Source organism: Chiloscyllium punctatum, chromosome 23, assembly GCF_047496795.1.
Source record: "Chiloscyllium punctatum isolate Juve2018m chromosome 23, sChiPun1.3, whole genome shotgun sequence".
Classification (NCBI taxonomy): domain Eukaryota; kingdom Metazoa; phylum Chordata; class Chondrichthyes; order Orectolobiformes; family Hemiscylliidae; genus Chiloscyllium; species Chiloscyllium punctatum.
This window is the reverse complement of record NC_092761.1, coordinates 75,042,537-75,066,184: the sequence shown is the minus strand read 5'-3', so window position 1 is coordinate 75,066,184 and position 23,648 is coordinate 75,042,537. Positions and strand designations below refer to the sequence as shown.

At 40.1% G+C, this 23,648-nt stretch overlaps 1 protein-coding gene across 18 annotated transcripts in view; it reads right to left on the bottom strand.

The window, feature by feature from the left end:
- ncam1a (neural cell adhesion molecule 1a) overlaps positions 1-23,648 on the bottom strand; it is a 497,275-nt gene that overhangs the window by 84,710 nt on the left and 388,917 nt on the right. For 11 of the 18 annotated variants that reach the window (XM_072593196.1, XM_072593200.1, XM_072593201.1 and 8 more), the window contains 2 exons: positions 21,778-21,948; positions 12,597-12,731 (listed from right to left, as the gene is read on the bottom strand). In XM_072593196.1, the coding sequence (XP_072449297.1) occupies positions 12,597-12,731; positions 21,778-21,948 (306 nt within the window). Of the gene's footprint in view, positions 1-10,721; positions 10,740-12,596; positions 12,732-21,777; positions 21,949-23,648 lie in introns of all 18 variants that reach the window. The other 7 variants (XM_072593194.1, XM_072593195.1, XM_072593197.1 and 4 more) reach the window with 1 other exon arrangement.

Here is a 23,648-nt window from a genome sequence, read left to right as displayed (position 1 = left end):
TTTTGCGATTTTGTTAGCTGAGCTAGCTGGAGAATCTATCAATATGGCAGCTATCCTAGAACAGATAGCCAATGACACCTCTCAGGCCTTTGATAAGATTAATGCTTAAATGATTGCCCTCTGAGCCACCTCTGATGACTCTGAAGCAATCACCAACTTGACTGACCATATCCAAAAGGAAAATGGACAAGATTAAGCAGTTCCCAGCTGCCACTTTGTGGAACTGGGCTACCAGTTGGTTGGGAACATTGGGTATTTCGATTCTTCAAGGAATCATTCTTTTTATTGTTGTCATTCTTATTCTGTATCTCATATTTGTGTTGCTAAAATATTGCATTCAGCAAATGCTGAAGCCTGAAGTTCAGTGTTTTACTGCTCTCAAATGCGCTAAGTGACCTACATGTTGCGAGCTTGCTTTGCTTTCGTGATTCAATTTGGGGAAGAACCAAAGGGGCCGGGGCTCGAGACAGTTGTGCAGCATATTGAACATTGTGAGATTAAGCTATAGCATAACAAAGATTAAATTTGCAACTTCTAACAAGAAGGAAGCTTGCTGCTGTGGTTGAAATCAGTTCGAAGCAGACATGGGCATCTTCACAGACAGATTATATACCTAGATCTAGTGGTTGGAATATGGGGAACCTCTTATAAATATATTTTGAAAACAAATGCTAACCTAGACATCGGTGGTTAGAAAATAGGAAACCTCTGAAGAGCATGCGTGATAAACAGACATTTACTTCGACTTTGTGGTTCGGGTATGATGAACAGTTTGTGGTTTGCATGAGGTCTCTATTTGAAACCATCTGATCGACATTTAATAAGAATATGAGCCGAACCCCGAATGGACACAGTTATTTTAGGCAATGATAACATAACTGTCACGGCATCTGCTAATAAACATTTGAAACTTTAAACCATTCACGATGGGTTATTTTATTAATTAGTAGCGTATCCAACATGGCTTATGAGAAATCATCATGATTAAACTGACCTATCAAACAAGTTTCCATAACCAAGTCATTTAAATGCTATATACCCAACAGTTAACTGACTCATTCCAAAATGCGCTGGCTTGAAAAACATTACACTCTGGTATTGAACCAACAGTCATAGAAAGGTGACAGCACAGGAGGCAACCATTAGGCCCAGCATTTCTGCACGAGCCCTCTCAAGAAGCAATTCATCTGGTGGCACTCCTTTGCCTTTTCCCCATAGTCCTGCAAAGTTTCCCTGTTCAGGAATGATGCAATTCCCTTTGGAAAGCCTTATCTGGCCTTTCTCCACACATTCAGGTAGTCCAACTGAGTGATTAATAGAAGAGTGGACCTGGGATGGACTTAGCTAGGAAGCTGGTAGGTGGATATAGGTGCCAGGTAATTCTGATAAGTCAATGTGAAGGGTGGAGCAGACAGGTGGGAAGGATGATGGACAGGTAGGACCGGTCAAGAGGGTAGTGCCAAGTTGGAGATTTTCCTACACATCTACCCACCTCATCTACTGTGTCCCCGTTGCTCTCGATGTGATCTCCTGTACATCGAGGAGACAGGACACCAACTCGTGGAGTGTTTCAGGAAATATTTCTGGGGCACACATTCCAAACAACCCCACCACCCTGTGCCCAACCAGTTCAACTCCCCCAAGGACATGCAAGTCTTAGGACGACACCACCACCAAATCCAAGCAACTGGAGGAAGAATATCTCATCTTCCGCCTTAGGACCTTTCAACTGCACAGCATCAACATTGACTTCACTAGTTTCCAAATCTCCCTTTCCCACCACCTCATCCCAGATTCAACCTTCCAACTTGGCCCCACCCTCTTGACCTGTCTTACCTGTCCATCTTCTTTCCCATCTTTCCTCTCCACTTTCCTCACCGACCTATCACAATCACACACTCCCACCTGCATCCACCTATCGCCTTCCCAACTACCTTCCCCCCTAGCCCCACCCCCACCTTCCCATTTATCTCTCAGCCCCCTTCCCCCTCCACATTCCTGATGAAGCGTTTATGCCAGAAACGTCAAATCTCTTGCTCTTTGGATGCTGCCTGACCTGCTGTGCTTTTCCACAGCCATACCTTTTGACTGACTCTCCAGCATCTGCAGTCCTCAGTTTCTCCTATTAGATAATGTTAATCTACTTAAAGCTTTTCTTCACTAATTATGTGCAGTTGTTGGGTAAGAAAGTCTAAATTTTTATTTTGTACAAATCTAGTCTAATTTGTAGTTGGCATTAAACTGAAATTTACAGCTTAAATTCTGTAGTAGCCTGCCTTAAGCAGGGATTCTTCAAGGGTTCCAAACAAAGAGCAGGTTAATTGAAAATCAGCAGAAACTGGATCCTCATTAAATGAGTCAGATAGGCCACTGTGTTAGGAGCATATAAAACTAGCAAGCTTAGCGTGATCTAGCACTTGAGTGCAACATTCATTGAAGTGCCAGAGCTCAGTGTTTCAGGGAGTGAAGTGAGGAAAGAAACAAAATTTTTTGTTGCTTTTGTATAATTGATTTCAGCCTCCAGGAATTGATTCTTTAGTGGTCACAAGAGAAGCAGCTCATTAATTAGCAAGTACCTAATCAGTGATTACAGTTTATTCTATTCCCAAGTTCAATGATGTATAACAGCTGATTTTACGGTTAATAAAATATATAAAAACATAACTAAATGTATCCTGCACAGTATTGATCACCGCATTGAATGATTAGATTCCTTACAGTGTAGAAATAGACCCTTTGGCCCAACAAGTCCACTCTGACAAGCAACCCATCCAGACCCATTTCCATTTGACCTAATGCACCTAAAACTATGGGCAGTTTAGCTTGGCCAATTCACCTGACTTGCACATCTTTGTGACTGTGGGAGGAAACCGGAGCACCCGGAGGAAACCCATGCAGACACGAGGAGAATGTGCAAACTTCACACAGACAGTCACCTGAGGCTGGAATTGAACCTGGACTGTAGTGCTGTGAGACAGTAGTGCTAACCACTGCACCACCGTGCCGCCCAAATGAAGGATGTAAATGCACTGGAGGCAGTCCAGATGAAATTTACTAGACTAATACTTAGAATGGTGGTTGTCTTATGACGAAAGCTTGGATAGATTAGGTGTGTAACTGCTGGAGCTAAGAAAAGTAAGCGAAGACTTGATGGAAAAATATATGATCCCGAGGGATCTTCACAGGGTAGATGTGAAGAGGATGTTTTCTTTCCTGTGAGGATCTAGAAATGGATCACTCTTTTAAAATGAAGAGCTGAAAATATGTTGCTGGAAAAGCACAGCAGGTCAGGCAGCATCCAAGGATCTGCAGAATCGACGTTTCGGGCATAAGCCCTTCTTCAGGAATGAGGAAAGTGTGTCCAGCAGGCTAAGATAAAAGGTAGGGAGGAGGGACTTGGGGGAGGGGCGTTGGAAATGCGATTGGTGGAAGGAGGTCAAGGTGAGGGTGATAGGCTGGAGTGGGGTGGGGGCGGAGAGGTCAGGAAGAAGATTGCAGGTTAGGAAGGCGGTGCTGAGTTTGAGGGATTTGACTAAGACAAGGTGGGGGGAGGGGAAATGAGGAATCTGGAGAAATCTGAGTTCATCCCTTGTGGTTGGAGGGTTCCTAGGCGGAAGATGAGGCGCTCTTCCTCCAACCGTCGTGTTGTTATGGTCTGGCGATGGAGGAGTCCAAGGACCTGCATGTCCTTGGTGGAGTGGGAGGGGGAGTTGAAGTGTTGAGCTACGGGGTGGTTGGGTTGGTTGGTCCAGGTGTCCCAGAGGTGTCCAAGAAGGGCAGTGGTTAGATTGCCTCTTGTTGGTGATGGTCATTACCTGGAATTTGTGAGGTGCGAACGTTAGTTTGCCACTTGTCAGCTCAAACCTGGATATGGTCCAGATCCTGTTGCATTTGAACATGGACCTTTTCAGTATCTGAGGAGTTGCAAATGGTGGACATTGTTCACCGATGATTGCACATTCTTATTTCTGACATCACAATGGAGGGAAAGTCATTGGTGAAGCAGTTGAAGGTGTTTGGGCCTAGTACACTGCCCTGAGGAAATTCTGTTGAGGTGTCTGAGAACTCAGATGACTGACCATCTTCTTTTGTGCCTTGCATGACTCCAACCAAGTTTGCCCCCAGATTGCCATTCATTCCAGTTTTGCTAGGGCTCCTTGATATCAAACTTGGGTCAAATGCAAATCCCTACTCTCTCCATTTTCCCAATGCTTTCTGTCTCTCTGAAGGTCACTTCCCCACACCTCTGCCCTTCAATCACTGCTTTGCCCCAGGTCCTCTAATCCTGTTTGACCCATACAGTAGAGTTGAAATAAAAACACACAGTACTACAGAGACTCAGCAGGTTCGGAAGCACCTGTGGAAAAGGTGGCGATGTTGTGCATCTAGATGAATCCATTCGTTTCAAAAATGTTGTCTTCTCCTGCCACAAACCTTGTTGAGTTTTTCCGCCACTCTGTTTTATTTAAGGTTCCCAGTGTTTTGCTTTCACTATTCCAAACTTAATCCTGATCTCCCAATGGCAAGGGAGATCAATGGTTTATATAAAGCTTTGAGAGAATCCATCGGGATTTTGATACTGCGCTTTTGTAGAAACCACTAAATGCATTGTAATGGAAAAAACATTTTACAAAGAACATGCAGCACAAGAAATATCTGCTGTTTGCTTCTGACCTTGAGATAAGCTGGAGAACAGACAAGCAGCTGCCAATCCAGAGAATCTTTCAATGTCAATAATTAGTAGCTATAGGATTTTGCAATCATTTCAGCTTATCCCCACAGGGGCTTCCTGTGCAGCAGCTATAAAAGCAAACTTAGTGACTAACACTATAATTCTGCAGACCCTAGACTCCCTGAGAACAATGAAAATCAGTCAGCAAGCACTGCTAATCAAATGGTTAGGTTTCACATCCAAGTTTCAAAAACACAATTGCTGGCATCTGACTTCACTGATTCCCCTTTCTCTCTGAATTGTGACATGGTGTCCTAAACTTGCCAGGGCTTTTTCAGCATGATGGCTGAAATGACATTCTGCGCTTTACACCTTCTGTAGGCTAAGTGGAAGAAAGCATTTAATTAAAGTCTTTGATTGTTTCCATTCCTTTCTTGAATTATTACTATTATTTCAACGATCCCTGGCAGCTTGGTGTGACTAGAAGCAAATCACAGCTACGAGAACAAGGACCAGCACTCCAAGTAAAATCTAACTTATTTCACCAGTAGATACAGAGCTTGTGAAACCTACAGAACCAAAACATATCTTGTGCTAATTTTCAGCAGAGCTTTCCTCCACACCACCAGCAACATCAGCCCCACAACAAACCACTGAAAATGATGTATTCAATTACCGTTCGGGTGTTTATCAATGTAAATATGGACGGTGAATTGAGAATGAAATGAATCAGACACAGCATAATTCTTACTAACCACAAATCACAGTCTCTGTTGTCTAAGATGTTTATAATGTAATGAGATAGAAAATTGCGCTTCAATACATGTTAAGAAATATTCACAGCACATCTATCTTGGACATATAATTCAGTTACACTGATAGATAATGGACATTTGTGCCAATGATCATACTTAACATATTCTGATACTGGCAGGACATAGGAATTGATGCAGTTTCTAGTAATTTAACATTCCTAGTTTAATTGATTATAGGGTACTTGAACACAGTTCTCCAATTGCCAATCATAGTTCTACAAAGGCAAAACTATTTACAAATTACTATTTTATAGTTTAAATCAGCATTGTTAGGCATTCAAAGAAAAAGTTAAACAGACCCTGGAGTTGCAAGTCTCCATGCTCTCTCTCCGTTTATGGAATGCTTTCACTTCATATCTCGCATTTACAACTCACCATATTGTTTGTGCAACTATCAGCAAATTGCAAAGAAGAATACTCATTTTAAAAACAGCCCATCCAGTTTACAATTTGTACTTGAGGTAGACACATCACCTTCTTAAATTTACTTTGATGGTGTTAAACCAATTTAAAAAACCCAAGTAGAAAGATAAAATCTCTACAATATGGGCTCATCCTAGACAAGAGAAGCATATTGGAAGGAATAAATCTAGTTGCATACTTTTCTGCAGCACAACACAGATTTACAAAGATTCTCTGCATCTCTATGTAGGTTGTGGCTTTCATTGAATGTTCTTCACTGGAATAATTGAAGAATGCTGTGCAGACCATGCAAGATAGGAGCTCACAACACTGCTTGCCATTGGAAAATCAATTCAAGTCTGTGTAATATGAATAAATCTCATCCCCTGTACCTGCAATGACTTAACTAGTGGTTTACCAACAGCATTCTGCCCATTTCTCTCAGCACAATAAAAATCATGGCCAAAAGCTGCAAACCAAGTCAAAGTTCTATCACTATTGGCAAATTGGGAGAGTGGAAATCTCATGCATTTTGAGAATTAAGAGGAGATTCTGATCAGGGCTCCTTCAGAAAAGACGAGCTGTCTTTCCATTCTGACAGTAGCTAGAACTATCATAAGAAAGCAAAGCACATCCCCTTTCCACAGCCATCAAGTGCAGTATGCTGAAATTTAATGGCCTTGACAGTCACCTTGAGTCAAAAGGTAACTTATTTTGTTAAAATGTATTCTGGAGGCTCTTGTGGTACTTTGGGTAGTGACCTCCACCTCTTGTCCAGGGGATCTTGGTTCAATTCCACCTGTTCCTGAGGTATGTAATAATGTCTTGGATAAGGCTGATTAAATAAAAAACCGAAAGTATTCTGATGCCCAAATTAAAGTTGTAAATGCTTTATTTGACACATGTTGAAGTGAAACCACGACAGAAACAGACATATACCATGGAGAAGGCATAAGGTAATGGGTGATGCACCAGATTTGGAGTGGAGGGGCACCAGGGGGTTGGCAAATAATTAGGATGTCAGCTGGGTAGGAAGGGGGGGCCATGGATCAGACACAAGACAAGTGGAGAGTAAAATGCCAACTTGGGGGAAGTGGGAGTTGGAATGAGGTCAATTTTAGCGTCAGTCCAGTGAGGGTGAGCAGGCGTATTTATGCATTTAGTCATCCAACATTTCCTGAATAACTAATTACTTCATTCCATCTGAACCCTCAGATTTCTCAACCTAAATGGATAATTTCAGAGGGTTCCAGGCATAGAAGAGTTGCCCAGCGAATCTTCCATTTTCCAGGCAATTGCTTCAGGTTGCCCATTCGTAACACTGGAAAAATGTTTTCCTGGCCAGTAGAAAATCCAGGCCCATGTATCCTTTCATTTTGTAGCGGTTACAGTAATTCAGCATAATGGGTGGGGGTGGTGGGGCTGTTATGGAGGTTCCATTACACTGTACTCCTTTTGCGGCTGTAAGTTGAAACTAGCATGAGTCACAGAAAATGTCATTGAATTTTCTGCGTAAAGTTCTGTATTCGTTTGGGCGCTAGCTTAAAATACATCATTTGAGAAGCCAATAATTGGTCTCAGTTCCAGGATGAATCCCCTTCCATTCAATGTAGGATTCTAGGCTTGAAATAATTTTCTTGCCCTTTAGGATGAGTATACAAAGAATTGTTTGAAGACAAATTTTGAGAGACAAAACGAATGGGTTCTGGCATAACAAGCAAGTGGTACTGTATTTTTAAAGAAACGTTAGTCATTTAAAATCCAGTTATTTGCAAAGCCCATTGACCTGATTGATAATGGCTGTTTTGTCATAAATCCATTTCAATTGCACTAATCAAACAGGAGTAATCTTACCCCTCTTAAATTCAATAAGGAGTATATTTTAAAAGGCTGTTATTTCAAAAAATTTTTTTATTTTAAAATACTGTCTAATTGCACTTGTCCATGGCACACTGTGTGTGTGTAGCAATAAGAAAAATGTTTCCCATAACGGACACTCTTTCTGCCTCGATAGTTGCTAATGTTCAATATCTGAATAACCTCTACCTTGTTGGGTAAGTAAATCATATTTGCCATTCTTTTATAAGTTGCCATTCTTTGCGTTCCATCAGTCAACAATAGGATACAGGCTTTTGGGTGACAAAATACTTTGGGCCATTGGGTCGATTTCTTTTTCTATGATAGTTAACACATACTGACCTTCGTGGAAAGTGACAACAATCACGTTATTATAAACTTATCATGTGACATTCTGGAAAAGTGCACAGATGTGTTTTAACGGTAATACCTATTGTCTTTCAAAGAGAACAAAATGATCATGCACCCAGAGAAAAACAAAATGAAAATTCCAAATATTGACACTTGTATTCAATTGTATCTTGAGGTATGAAGAAATGCGTTTGAATCCACTGGTTTAAAAAAAAACTAATGACTTAGTGATTTCTATTCTCATGTCTCTGCAGCTGATCAGATAAGAAAAAAAACTGCTCACATATTTGGGACAAAGAGAATTAGTGATAGAGTACAAATTGCTAAGTCAGTTTTGCTAAGGGATGGTTGAATTTTTCCATCTTTTAGCCTGTAGGCATGTTAAGCTCAGAAGAAAAATAACAGCACCAGCCAATTTGAATGTTCAACTGCCTGATATTTTTTACAGTAGCATCAATTGGTTACTGGCAACAAGATATTTCCCTCTAATTAATTTTAGGATGCATTAGTTATAATTCTTTTTAAGTATCTGATACCTGCACAAATGCAGAATAGGTTTGCAGAATAGGGAAGTGTTCTAATTTCCTTGAGATAGCTTACACAAGCAAGGTCACATTAATTCATTATTAAGGTTAAGTATCTACCTTCAGGATCCTTATCAATACCTGTTTGTGTTGCTCCAGTTACAAACATGCACGGAACAGTGATGACTCAAATGTTACTTTTGCTTAACGTTCAATAAGATTATACTAAGTCCCAATGCTCTTGGAATAGTAAATAAATCAAGTATATTAAAATCAGTGTCCTGTATACATAAATCTAAAATTAACCATTTGCATTTTGGATCAGTGTGTACCCCATTGCATTACTCTGCAGGCAAGGCCAAATGTTGCAGTTATTTGGCAAAGAAAATATTCTTTTGGCAGCTGGATTCAAGTTATTGCTTAATTTGCTGTGAGCTTCATTACATTCAAGTTCTTTTATAATTTTATGTATGGTTGAGTTGTGTTACTTATGTCAAATGAGTTCACTATGAAGTAGATGGGGAAAATGTTTAATCTAATCTTTTAAACAGAAAATTAGCATGAACAGACAGGCCACTTGTTATATTTAGCTGGTGACTAATAGGAGTCAGTTAAAATTAGTCCTTTGTAAGTCACTGCTACCCTATATAGTCAACAACATTGCTACACAAATTTAGGAAAACAAAATAGTAAACTTTTCATTGCAGGCCTTAGTCAGGAACTGACTCCATTAACAAAAATATACTTTTTCCTTTGTAAAACCATGCAATATTAACAGTTAAGTGTATAAATTAGGATATGGGCAAGTCATGTCAGAAGAATCAAGATCTTTGCCTGCCAAATATAATGTTGATACAAGTAGGTATGTGCAGCTATAACTTGATTGGATACTACAAACATACATTTTTACAGGGGTATTTTCTCATCTGTTATAACTTTGAAATCAATATGGACAAGTGACAGGAGAAAATCCAGCCTTGCCTGTCACTTTGTGCTAATCACATATTGGCTGAAATGAAAATAGGACACTTAACTTGCAGTAGAATACTGAAGATATCATTCATGTTTAGTTGTGATTTGTGGGCCATTAGAGTAATGGCAAAAATCTAAGGTCAGACTGCTATGTTGATACATGGATCAATATGTTGCAGTGGAGTTGATCTTGATAAAGGTTGATGCTGTCGGGTGTGATGTCTCCCATACCAACAAGTATTGATATGTTCTAACATAAGTATAATACCCTATTACTTTAAAACAAAAATGCAAAGAGCTGTGGATGCTGGAAATCAGAAACAGAAATTTCTGGGAAAAATCAGCAGGTCTGGCAGCATCTATGGAGAAAAAAGCTTTGGGTCCAGTGACCCTTCTATAAGAACTATACAGAACGACAGAACTTACTTCTGAAGGAGGGTCACTGGACCCCAAACATTAACTCTGCTTTCTCTCCACAGATGCTCTCACATCTGCTGAGTTTTCTCAGCAATTTCTGACTATTTTGCTGTTTTGGCAACTGATCGTTGCACAATAAAATGGTTACTTGGTGTTTTGATAAAATGAAAGGAGATTTTTTTTGGTGCAATGACTTACAATAAGAAAAATATAGCAGCAAATTAAAATCAGTAACAGCAAATTATAAAATTAAATAGTTTCAAGACAATTATTATTACATCTGTGCATACTTTCAGTGATGACATGTCAAATGATTGATACAGTAGAATTCGTTAATATTGTTCAGACCACTCTTTTATCATGAAACCAGGCATAGGCAAAATGAAAGGCAGGTGGCTATCTGCCTGGCAGAAGTTCATGCCATTATGTAACTAGCTTCAAATACATGTGTATAAATAGCCCACATCCTCTTAATGTTCTTGCTCTGAGGGAACATCGCCCACGTGGCAGGTTGATCTAAGGAAGCAACGTCACCATCTGAAAAATGGCCCAGGAATGAACTTGCTCTCGGGCCCAATGTACTGGCATGCCTGCCTGTTATGCCATCCAATCTCATGATGCAGTACTGCACTGGCTAAAAACATAATAAGGCTAACAAGTAAAAGGTTAATCACGAACAGACACAGCGACTGGATTAAAGGATGAACTTACTTGGCTCAACAGTGAATACTGCCTCCATTGAAATGGACACAGATGAGAACAAAGGAATGGAAAGAAAAAAGAAAATACATGAAGAGGGATGAAATACAGATTATACAGAGCAAAAGAATGAGGTTTTAACGATAGAAATGAAACAGAGTTTTCTTCAATATTTGTAAGGTCAGCAGTGATTACAACAAACAGACTTACTGCTCATTATCGAGGTCAACTGCTGACATTTCCAGCATTGGAAGTACTAATGATGGTAATAAATTGGTGTATAAGTATTTAAATAAAAGATAAAATATAACGTTTAAATAAGACTCGGTGTAGTGATGAACTGCGGTTTTGTTGGAAACTAACAATGGAGCACAAATGCTTTTTTCCCACGAGTTACTTCCTCCATGTGTTTCCCTGTGGTTAACAAAGGACAGGTGAAAGCATTTCATTTCACAAGTCTCATGTATCTGCAGCATGCAGGTATCACAAGAACAAAAGATTCCCAATGAAACTGAATCCTATTAGATTATTCATTGCTAATTTGTACCAATGGCAAGTTGATGATCAAATTAACATCATACATTTCTTCAAACTTACTTTGTGACCATCACATAATTAGATAATTAAATAATACACACATAATAAATAGGGAGTTTGGACCACCAGTTTTGCATAACTGGGTTTATATCACCGCCTGCTTCCATGCTGGTAAATTATGAGATTTTTCAGGTCCATAATACATACTGATCAAACAATTAATGCTGCAGTAGTATTCCAGAATGTATGACTCATTTCCTGCCTTCTTTCATGAAATGTTTTGAAGAAAGTACTTCTAGGAATTAGCTAAGAAGATGCAAACATTGTTTGAAATCAGGTTTACGATTTCTGATGTTCAAAACAAAAGAAACACCAAGATTAGTTCTTCTGTTCACTGTACTTCTGCTACGTGATTATTGCTACATAATTAATACTTCTTTGAGTAAATGTATGCACTTGTCAAACAAATTATGCAGAGTTTCAATAAAAAAGGAAATGAATTTTCAACTTTGCTTTAAATGAGGAGTTACATCATGAATGTATTATAATAATAAAAATATTGATTATAATACAATAAATGTCAATGCCAGGCTCCCTGTGTGACCCAATTTTAAAAGAATGCATCTGCTTCCACCGATGTAACACTCCATTTATACATTGAAAATTTGCATTTCTTAGAGCAAAACAAATTAGCTATAAACACAAAGTCAATTTTGCAAAATATTTTACAGCAGGAAGAAAAGACCTTCAACTCTTTTCTCAATACTGATTATAAACCAGAATTCCAGAGGTAAAATGACACTGACTTTAGGTAACTGTTTGTCTTAAACACCTAAGTTGAAATTTGAAGTTTCCCAATGAAGTTTTTTGCAAACATTTATGACGCACAACAAATACCTTATTTGTACAAGTGATTTGAACATTGAACAAAACAAAATGTTCTATTTGTTCCAATGTTTGTAAGGCCTCAATCTTCACTCTGTCCTGCTCTCTTAAGAGAAAAAGATCTATTTTAAAAGAACTAACACTTTAAACATGAAAACATTCTGCTGATGCATCTGTAAACAATACACGAAAGACTGAGAATCAAATATTAGCAACATGTTTTAAGTGAATACATTGATTGAAATAGTAGTTAACATTCTGAGTTATATTTGATGCTACAATGCAACATCAACTCATTTAGGAGGGTCATTTCTATCTCAGAATAATAGTTTCTTAAAATATTTTTCCAAGAATAATGATAAAGCTAATGAGTCTAAAGATTTAATTTGCATTTCCTTGTGGATTTAAAGCAACTCTGCAATGAGCAGTTTCAAGTGTATGATGAAGGAACCATCATGTACTTACGAACTGGTTCTGTCTTGAACTTAGTGATCTGGCTGGCATCACCAATTCCTTTTCCATTGATAGCAGATAACCGCAGACTATACATGGTTTCTGGGGTTAGTCCACTCACCATAATCACATTATCTGAACGTAGGACTGTCAAATAGTAAATGCAATTATGTGTCAGAAATAAATTGATCATGTACAATCACATTGCGTAGACCTATCACAGTTCTTAAAAAAAGGAATTGTTTGAGAATTGATGAACAGACATAATAAAGGCATACATGTAGACAATCCTTGTATTTTACTTGAGTGTTGGACAAAGGAAATGCTATGTGGAAAGACTAAAATCAAAACCTAGTTTGTGAAACACTGAGTTATCCTGAAAACACAAAATTCTAGTTTGTGCTTTCTGTCTTGATTCATTCTCAATTTCAATGTCGAACATAGTTTTCATTATGTTTGGTTTGTACATGTACTGAAAAAAAAGTATAATTAACATTTTCCTGATCTTGCCAGTGATATAAGGGATGATAATTACACAATACCAAAGTGCTGTTAATAATCCATTCACGAAGTTGTTTCATTGCATTAGCTGACACAAATTTACTTGAACTTATATCATCAAGAATTTGTAATGTTTGAATAATGTCTTGTATTGTATGTTTTAGTTCAAGTAACAAAGTGTGTCTTTGGCAAAAATAGTTAGAAGCTATAAGTCTTAGTAATGCAGTGCCTCTAATGACGTTTCCAACGGAGAATGTTATATTTTTATATTGGCAGAAAAAAAAACCTTTTTGAACAATAACAAGAGAAACACAAAGCAACTGTGAAAATTATGATCAAATACTGAAGAAACATTTTTCTCTGTTTGGTCAAGATACTGATGTTTATTGTATCTCTTCAATATTCAAACAAGCAATTGTTTTCATTTTGATTGTCCCATCTTTGATGATTAAACATCTTGCCAATCCTACAAGTCTCCCGATGGATGCCTTATGATGTCAGCAGAGGAGCAACAAAAATGGATTTGACTAACACTCCCTTCACATTGTGACCTTCACATGTAAAGAGTGGTTAACCCTTTGTTTAACTATGACAGTGTCTTAAAAAGGAATTAAGTTCAGAAATTGGAAGTAGTGCAACCTTGGTGTCATTTCTTGTTCATTCTTTACTCTAGTGTAGTCACCAATGAGCAATATTATATTTGACTGGAAAATACTTATTCAGTCTCAAGACAAAATTACTTCAAATCAGATTGCTCTTTGAATAGCTTGAACGATCCTTCAAAATTGCATTTTAGGGTAAATGGCTTGACTTTGCTTGTTGTGCTTGAAGTATTTACAGAATACATGAAGTAGAGAGAATTTTACATTGTCTAGCGGCACCATAAAGACAAAATGTGTGCCTTTGAGAAAAATTGGGACAGGGAGTCTATGATTTGTCATTTATTCAAATAGTGTCTAAGAACTTGAGAATGATAAAAACTTCTGTTCATCAACCAGGCCTCTATGTATGGAGATATCAAATAGCAGACCTGGGAATTGGTATGTTTGGCTATTGAAATATTGAAATTTGTGAAAAGCCCATCTACATTCAGACTGAATTGCTGAACATAATATATCTTATTCTGATCTGTATGGGAAAATTCTTTAATGTTTATTGCCACAGATACAAACTAACATAAGATTCCCAAAGGGATTTTGATGATATTTGCTGAGACTAACTTCCTCCATAGTAGATCTTTTGAAACTTTGTTACTTTCACAGAATATGTACATCCTTCATTTATTCAGCAGCGTAATTTCTGTTGGTAAGTCCTGTTTGCCAAAGGAAAACCCCAATGAGTTGGAAAGAATACCCAATACAAGCAGTGAGCAGTTCTAACTGTTATAGACAATTAAACACAGGTCTTGGTTGAAGTACATTTTCAACCTATGCACCTATGTAAATGTTGATGTTAAATAATCAGAGAAACAGAACCTCCACTCTCTTTATGAAGCTCTGCATTATAATGGAGAATACCTGACTGTTCTAGGTCATTGATAAAACAACAATCTGCATACAAACACCACCCTAATTAGAAAAACTACATGACAGACACTTTACATTAAAAACGCTGTATAAGGAAGATTTTTGGGATTGGGCTCATATTTCTCAAGTTTCTGACTATTTTGCTCCCTTTATAGTTTGTGACTGCCAAAAAACGATAGCTTCTTCAGAACTCTCTCGTAATAGGATGTCTAATAGGGTTGTGTCTAATTATTTAACTTTCCCAATTATTCCAGTATTTTTCATCAATGATAGGCTGCACATTTTCTTGCAAATCTTTAAAAAAATGCAAGATCAAGTGTCCTCATTTTGGAGTCAATATCAGCCCTATTCAATATTTATACCATCTTTCTGTTTAATCATTTATATTCCAATGTCTCATAATGCAATAATAATTGTGTATTTATTGAGAACATAGCATGCCTATACCTTTAAATATATTCATATACATAGGCTGTGCAGATTAAGATTATGAATTACATATTTTTAAAAAATGATGTGTTAACAGGCAGTGCAAAGATAATCCGTTTTGAATCATTAGACATTTTTCACTTGTGAAGGTCACTAGCTCATTTGTGACATCTTGTGAACTCATAACCCCTGCTCACGAACACCCTATAATGATAATAATATAAACTAGTTTAAATGTCTCAATGCACACATTACCTATTCTAAAATCTTGCATTCTAACATAATGCATCATTATAGTTTGCCAATCAGTAGATAAATTGTAGTTCCTCAAAATATTCAATTTCTACAGTAGCAAACGAGCTCCAAGTCAAGAACAAAGAAGATTTGATGCCTCGGCTGAACTGAGCTCACCAATCTCAACTATATTCAGTGCCATTATCCTCAAGGCCATGAGGGAAATATTCACCCAGTGTTCCTGTATATTCTCCAGTAAATCACTTATGACATGCACGCATTTGTCTTGGTTCTGATCTTTTCTGAGCTGGAATAAGGTTCTAGGACAGTGCTAATTAGTTCACAGAGTAATAACTCCATCATGTCCCAAATAAACCACACATCATTTGAGGAGAAAGGGAGCAACTTGTGGGTGAAGAGGATTCAAAGTTCCAACCACTGTTATAAAGCAGATGTACCATTTGGATACTGTTGTGAGAGATGGCTCACCAGGGGAAGGCAGCAGTAGGTAGGTTCATGGCACAGAAAGATGGAAAAAAATAGACTAAGAGGGCTTTAATCATAGGGGATTCAATTGTAAGGGGAGTAGATAGGCAGTTCTGTGGTCAAAAACGAGACTCCCGAATGATATTTTGCCTCCCAGGTGCACGGATCAGGAATGTCTCGGATTGGCTGCAGGACATTCTGAAGGGGGAGGGTGAATGGCCAGCTGTCATAGTGCATACTGGCACAAATGATATAAGTAAAAAATGGGATGAGGTCCTACAAGCAGAATTTAGGGGGTTAGGGGCCAAATTAAAAAGAAGGACCTCATAGGTAGTAATCTCAGGATTGCTATCAGTGCCCCGTGCTGGTCAGAGTAGAAATGAAAGAATAGGCAGGACAAACGCATGGCTTGAGAGATGGTACAGGCGGCAGGGGTTCAGATTTTTGGGACATTGGGACTGGTTATGAGGGAGGTGGAACTATATAAATCGGACAGTCTACACCTAGATAAGACTGGAACTATTGTTCTCGGGGGGAGCTTTTGCTAACGCTATTGGGGAGGGTTTACACTAATGAGGAGGTTAGTGCACAGCAAGGAGGTAGTTACTATTCCTGTAAGGAGCTAGATACTGAAGTCAGCGTGACTAAGGGGAAGAGTAGGCAGGGAGCAGATGATGAATGCAAAGGGACAGGTGGTCTGAGGTGCGTTTGTTTTACGCAAGAAGTACAGTAGGTAAGACAGATGAACTGAGGGCTTGGATTAGTACCTCAGAGTATGATGTTATTGCTATTACTGAGACTTGGTTGAGGGAAGGGCAAGATTAACAACTGAATATCCCAGGATATCGATCCTTCAGGCGGGATAGAGAGGGAGGTAAAAGGGGTAGAGGAGTTGCATTACTGGTCAGCGAGGATATCACAGCTGTGCTGAAGGAGTGCACTATGGAAGACTCAAGCAGTGAGGCAATATGGGCAGAGCTCAGAAACAGGAAGGGTACAGTAAAATTGTTGGAACTGTACTACAGATCTACCAACAGTGAGCGTGAGATAGAGGTTCAAATATGTAAACAGATATTGGAAAGGTGTAGGAGCAAGAGTGGTAATGATGGGAGATATTAATGTTCACAAATTGACTGGGATTCACTTAGTATTAGAGGTTTAGATGGAGCAGAATTTGTAAAGAGCATCTAGAAGAGTTTTCTAGAGCAGTTTGTAAATTGTCCAACTTGGGAAGGGGCCATACTTGGTGTTGGGGAAAGAGCCTGGCCAGGTGGCTGAAGTTTCAGTAGGGGATTACTTTGGGAATAGTGATCACAATTCTGTAACTTTTAGAATACTTGTGGACAAAGACAAGAGTGGTGCTAAAGGAAAAGTGCCAATGTGAGGGAAGGCCAACTATACCAAAATTCGGCAGGAGCTGGGGAATGTGGATTGCGAGCAGCTGTTTGAAGGTAAATCCACATTTGATATGTGGGAGGCTTTTAAAGACAGGTTGATTAGAGTGCAGGGCAGACATGTCCCTGTGAAAATCAGGGATAGAAACGGCAAGATCAGGGAACTATGGATGACAGGTGAAATTATGAGACTCGCTAAGAGGAAAATGGAAGGATACATAAGGTCTGGGTGACTGAAATCAGATGAAGCTTTGGACGTATACCTGGAAAGTAGGACCAATGTGAAATTAAGAGGGCTAAAAGGAGTCATGAAATATCTTTCGCAAACAGGGATAAGAAAAATCCCAAAACCTTTTATTCATACATAAGGAGCAAGTAGGTAACTAGAGAAAGGGTTGGCCAACTCAAGGGCAAAGGAGGGAAGTTGTGTGTGGAGTCAGAGAAAATGAGTGAGATTCTTAACGAGTACTTTGCATCAGTATTCACTGATGAGAGGGACATAATGGAAGTCATATCTGTTAAGACCCTAGCTATTTCCTCTCTCACTTCCCAGGTAACTGAGGGACGTGAGAGCAGAAATAGCTTGCGCCTTAACAGATACCTTTGCAGCATCCTTGAACATGGATGACTTACTGGAGGACTGGAGAATTGCTAATGTTTTCCCCTTGTTTAAGAAAGGTGGCAAGGATAATCCAGGTCATTATAGACCGGTCAGCCTGACATCAGCGATAGGGAAGCTGCTGGAGAAAACACTGAGGGATAGAATCTATTTACATTTGGAAGAAAATGAGCCCATTATCAGTGATAGGCAGCATGGTTTTGTGCAGGGAAGGTAATGCCTTACTAACTTAATAGAATTATTTGAGGAAGTAACAACGTTGATTAATGAGGGAAGGGCTGTAGAATGTCACATATATGGTCTTCAGTAAGGCATTTGATAAGGTTCCCCATGGTAGGCTGATGGAGAAAGTGAAGTCTCATGAGGTCTAGGGTGTACTAGCTAGATGAATAAAAAACTGGCTGTGCAATAGGAGACAGAGTAGTAATGGAAGGGAGTTTCTCAAAATGTGACCAGTCGTATTCCACAGGGATCCATGCTAGGATCACTGTTGTTTGTGATATATATAAATGATCTAGAGGAAGGTATAGGTGTCTGATCAGCAAGTTTGCAGATGACACTTAGATTGGTGGAGTAACAGACAGTGAAGGGGACTGTCAGAGAATACAGCAGAATAGATAGATTAGAGAATTGGGTGGAGAAATAGCAATTGGAGTTTAATCTCAGCAAATGCGAGGTGTTGCATTTTGGAAGAGCCAATTCAACAGCGAATTATACAGTACATGGAAAATTGATGTACAGAGAGATCTGTGTGTTCAGGTTCATTGTACCCTGAAGGTACAATGCAGGTTGATGGAGTGGTCAAGGCGGCGTATGGCATGCTTTCCTTCATCAGACGGAGTACTGAATATAAGAGTTGGCAGATCAGGTTACAGCTGTATAGGTCTTTGGTTCGGCCACATTTGGAATACTGCGTACAGTTCCTGTCGTCACATTACCAAAAGAATGTGGATGCTTTGGAGAGGGTGCAGAGGAGGTTCAACAGGATGTTACCTGGCATGGAGGGTGCTGGCTATGAAGGGAGGTTGAGTAGATTGTGATTATTTTCATTAGAAAGTCGGAGGCTGAGGTCTACAAAATCATGAGAAGTATGGACAGGGTGGACAGCAGGAAGCTTTTCCCCCAGGGTGGGGGAGTCAATTACTAGAGGTCACGAGTCCAAGATAAGAGGGGAAAAGTTTAAGGGAAATATGCCTGGAAAGCATTGCCAGCGGAGGTGGTAGAGGTGGGCACGGTAATGTCATTTTTGATGTATCTGGACAGATACATGAATGGGCAGGAAGCAAAGGGATATAGATCATTGGAAAATAGGTGACAGGTTTGGATAGAGGATCTGAACTGGCACAGGTTTGGAGGGCTGAAGGGTCTGTTCCTGTGCCTTTATTATCTTTGTTCAGTGATCCTTGGGAATGCCCAAAAAGAGATATGGGCAACAGGGAAGAGGGTAGCTGACAGGAAGGCGGGGGAGCAAATGCCAGGATGAGGAACACTGAATAATGGAGACCGGGATCTCAATGGATGGGGAGTGCTGACTTACACCAAATTAATAGAAGCATTTCCTTGCTGCACTGGAGACATGAGCCACATGGCACGCAGGAAGGTTTGCAAATGCAGGCCTCACTCCACAGGCACAGGGACATTGATCATGTGGCATCATTCAAAGCACAAGAGCAGAACGCAAGTTTGCACCATCATGTACAACTCCACTATGGGAATGCTGTGGAGTTACTCTGGGGAGAAACTCCTCCAATTGCAGACTGGTTCTTTCCAAGGTGAGGCCAGGTTCAGGCTGAGGTTTTGGGGTGAGAGCGTGGTTTGCAGATAGAGTGTGTCTTATAAAGAAACAGCTCAGGAGAGCGAGCACAAGAATATATGAGAGAGAGTGTGTGGGAGGGTAGAAAGAGTTGTGGGGGGAGAGAGGGGGGAAGAGAGAGAGAGAGTGCACATGTGTGTGTGTGGAGTGTGAATTTTTGAGGGAGAGTGTATGTTTGTGTTAGAGGGAGAGTGTTAGAGAGAGAGAGATGCATTGGGAAGGGGGAAGAGAGACAGAGTGTTAGAGAGAGGGAGGGAGAGACACAGAGAGTGTTAGATGGGGGGGGGGGGGGGAGAGGGTTAGAAAGGGAGAGGGATGAGAGAGACTCCAGTGGTTAGGTGCTGAAGAGTAGGAGGGAGGCTGTAGGTTGCGATGGAAAAAGAAAAAGCAATGGGGGTAGAAATAGCGGAAGGCTTTAAGGGCTGGGATGAAATGGCGAGGTTGCAGAGTTGAAGAAATAGTGAGGATGGAGTCTATGGAGCTCAAGGGAGGGGGCTAGAGCAGTATGGACACAGGCAGACTGAGATGATGCTGCAGGGGTCAAGGATTAGAGAGAGAGAGAGAGAGACAGAGACAGAAGAGACAGCGACACAGAGAGAGAACAAAGGAGGCTTTGATGGTTGGGGAAGGGAGGGACAAGCTTTGGGAGTAATGGGGTAAGGGAGGGAGATTATGGGTGGGTGAGAAAAAGGATGAGGCTGTAGGGGCTGGTGGAGAAAGAGGTCAGGTGGCTGCAGGGGGTAGAGGGTGAGACAGGGGTTGAGGAGGTCAGAGAAAGTAGCAGGATAAGCTGCAGGGCTTGAAGTAGAGATGGGAGAACATGCAAGGACAGAGGCAGTCAGTCATTTTGCTGTTGTACGAGTATGCAAATGCAAAAATATACAAAACAGGAGCTGCCGGAGACCATTCAGCCCCTGAGCCTGCTCTAGCATTCAGTAGGATTGTGGCTGACCTTGTATATCAAATTCCACATTCCCATCTCCCTCCAATAACCTTGGATTCTATCTACCTCTGCCTTAAAAGTATGTAAGGTGCCTGCATTCTGCGGCAGAGTTGCACAAGGCTCTGATAGAAAACATTTTTCCTCATCTCGGTCCTAAAAGGGTGATTCTTTAACTTTAAAAACAAAGTTCCCCTAATTCTGAACTGACACACAGGAGGAAACATCCTTTCCTTTATCTAGATCATTCAGGATCTTCAATAAAGTCACCTCTGATTCTTCTGAACTTCAATGGAAATAAGCCCAGCCTGTCTGATCTCTCCTCATTAAACAACACACTCATTCCAGGCATCAACCTGGTAAACCTCTCCTGAACTGTTTCCATTTACATCCTTCCTTAAATGTGGAGATTAAAACTGCACCCAGTAGTTACAATGTGATGTCAACAATGTTCTTTGTAACTGGAACATAACATCCTTGCATTTATCCCTCTCACAATAAAGGATAGCATCTCATCATCTTCCTTGATAATGTGCCATACTTGCATATCAACATTTTGTGACTCCTGCACTTACACTCCAAAATCCATGCGCACCTTGGAATCTCGCTGTTGCTCCCCGTTAAAATAACACACTGCTTTTTCATTCTTCTTGCCAAGGTGAACAACTTGCCATTTTCTCACATTGTACTCTGCCAGGTTTTTGCTCACTCAGTCAACCTATGTCTGTCTGCAAACTCCTCCTACCTCTTTTTCACAACATATCTTCCAACCCATCTTGGTGTAATCTGCAAAGTTAACCATGGTACCTCTGCTCCCCTCATCTAAGCCACTGATGTGAATTGTCAAATGTTCAAGTCCAGCTGAGACACTTACGGAACTGCACTCACCACGTCCGGCCAATCAGAAAAAGAACCATTTTAGCACATTGGTTTCTATCAGCTAGTTAATCTTCTATCCCTGCTAGTATATTACTTCCTATACCATAAGCTTTTATTTTCTTCAATAACCCTTGAATTCGCAAAGGCCTTGTGGAAATCCAAGAACAATATGTATACAGGTTATTCTCAGCACATGCTGCTCTGTCAAAAGATTCCAATAAGTTGGTTAAACTTGATTTCACTTTGACTGAATCATGCTGACTCCTAACTGTCTTCAGTTTATCGAAGCACCAAGCTATAATTTTGTTCATTATCGACTTTCCCGTAGCAGATCTCAAGCTAAATGCCCTATAAATCTCTTCGTCAACTTACCTTCCCTTGCATCAGCATTCTTGGTGAACCATTCTTCAGTGTCTTTCTCTTTCCATTCCACCAAGTATTTCAGAATTGGCACACCACCAGTTGATTCGGGTTCTTCAACCTTAACTTGCACAGTACTGGAATAGGGTACTGTATCCAGGATTGTGGGAGCAGACGGGGTCTCTGGAACAGGAAAGAGAAGGGGAAAATAATCCTTTTAGTGACCAGAGCTTCTGAAAATTAGACACACCTACACATTCTTGTTCCTAACACTGCAAAGTATCTTTCTTTCTTCTATTTTCTGCTGAAAGCAGAATACACGTTTCCGATAAAGTTAAATTTGCATATTAATCTCATTCAGCATTTAACTTTGTTGTCAAGGGATTATAAATGGAGTTTTAAGATTAAGAGACTAGGTCTGGTGATAAGCTCAGAAAATACTGAATTTGGCTATTCAGCCCCTCAAGTCTGCTCCGTCACTCAATCATGGCTGATAATATTCTCCTGCCTTCTCCCTGGAATCCTCAATTCCCTTACTAATCATGAACCTATTTGTGTCTTAAATGCCTTGGCTTCCATTTCTGCAAAGAGTTCCATGGGGTCACCACAGCTGAAGAAATTCCTGCTAATTTATTTTAAAGGGTCTCTGAGGCTGAACCCTTGGGCACTAGTCTCTCTTATTAGTGGAAACATCTTTGATGTCCATTCTATCCAGGCCTCCCAGTATTCTGTAAGTTTCAATCAGACCCCTGACCCCACCATCTTTCTAAATTCCATGAAGTACAGACCCAGAGTCCTCAAACAATCCTCATAGATGAAGCATTCTTGTAAACCTCCTCTGCATCCCCTCCAACACCAGCAATATCCTCACTTAGATACAGGGCCCAAAACTGCTCACATCATGCCAAATGTGGTCTGATCAGAGCTGTATACCATTAAGGCTGTATATCTCTGCTCTTGTATTCTATCTTTCTCGAAATGAATGCTGACATAGCAATTGACTTCCAAACTGACAATTGAACCTGAATGTTAATGTTCAGAAAATTCTGAACTAGGACTCCCAAATCCCCTTATGCCTTAGATTTCTGAAGCTTTTACCTATTTAGAAAATAGTCTATGCCTCTATGCTTCCTACCAAAGTGCATAACCTCACAATTTCCCACATTGTATTCCATCTCCACTTTGTCGCCCTCTCTCCTAACCAGCGCAAGTCCTTCTGCAACCTCCCTGCTTCCTCAACACTAGCTGCCCCTCCACTTATCTTTCTGTTATCTGTAAATTTATCAACAGTGCCCTCGGTTCCTCTGCCCGGATCGTTAGTGTAGAATGTGATCCCAACATGGACCATTGCAGAGCTCCTCCCATCATCAGCTGCCATTCTGAAAAAGACCCCTCTATTCCCACTCTCTGCCTTCTGCCAATCAACTAATCCTCTATCCACACCAGTACCTTGTCCCTAACACCATGGAATATTATCTTATTTAGCAGCCTCTTGAGTAACACTGAGCCAAAAGGCTTCTGGAAATCCAGATAGACAACACCTGCTGGTTCTTCTGTGTTGAACTTATTCGTTAACTCCTCAAAGAATTGTAAAAGGTTTGGTAGCATGAACTCCCTTGACGAAGCCATGTGGACTCAGTTACCATGTATTTCTGAGTCCTCATCAATGTCATCCTTAACAATGGGCTCTAAAATCTTACCAGTGGTTGAGATTAGGCTAACTGGCCTATAACTTCCTGTCTTCTGCAACCTTCACTTCTTAAACTGGAGTGTTACATAAGCCATTTTCCAGAACTCTGGCATCCTCCCTTACTCCAGAGATTCCTGAACGATCACCATCAATGCCTTTAAAATTTCCTCAGCTATCTCTCTCAGAATTCTGG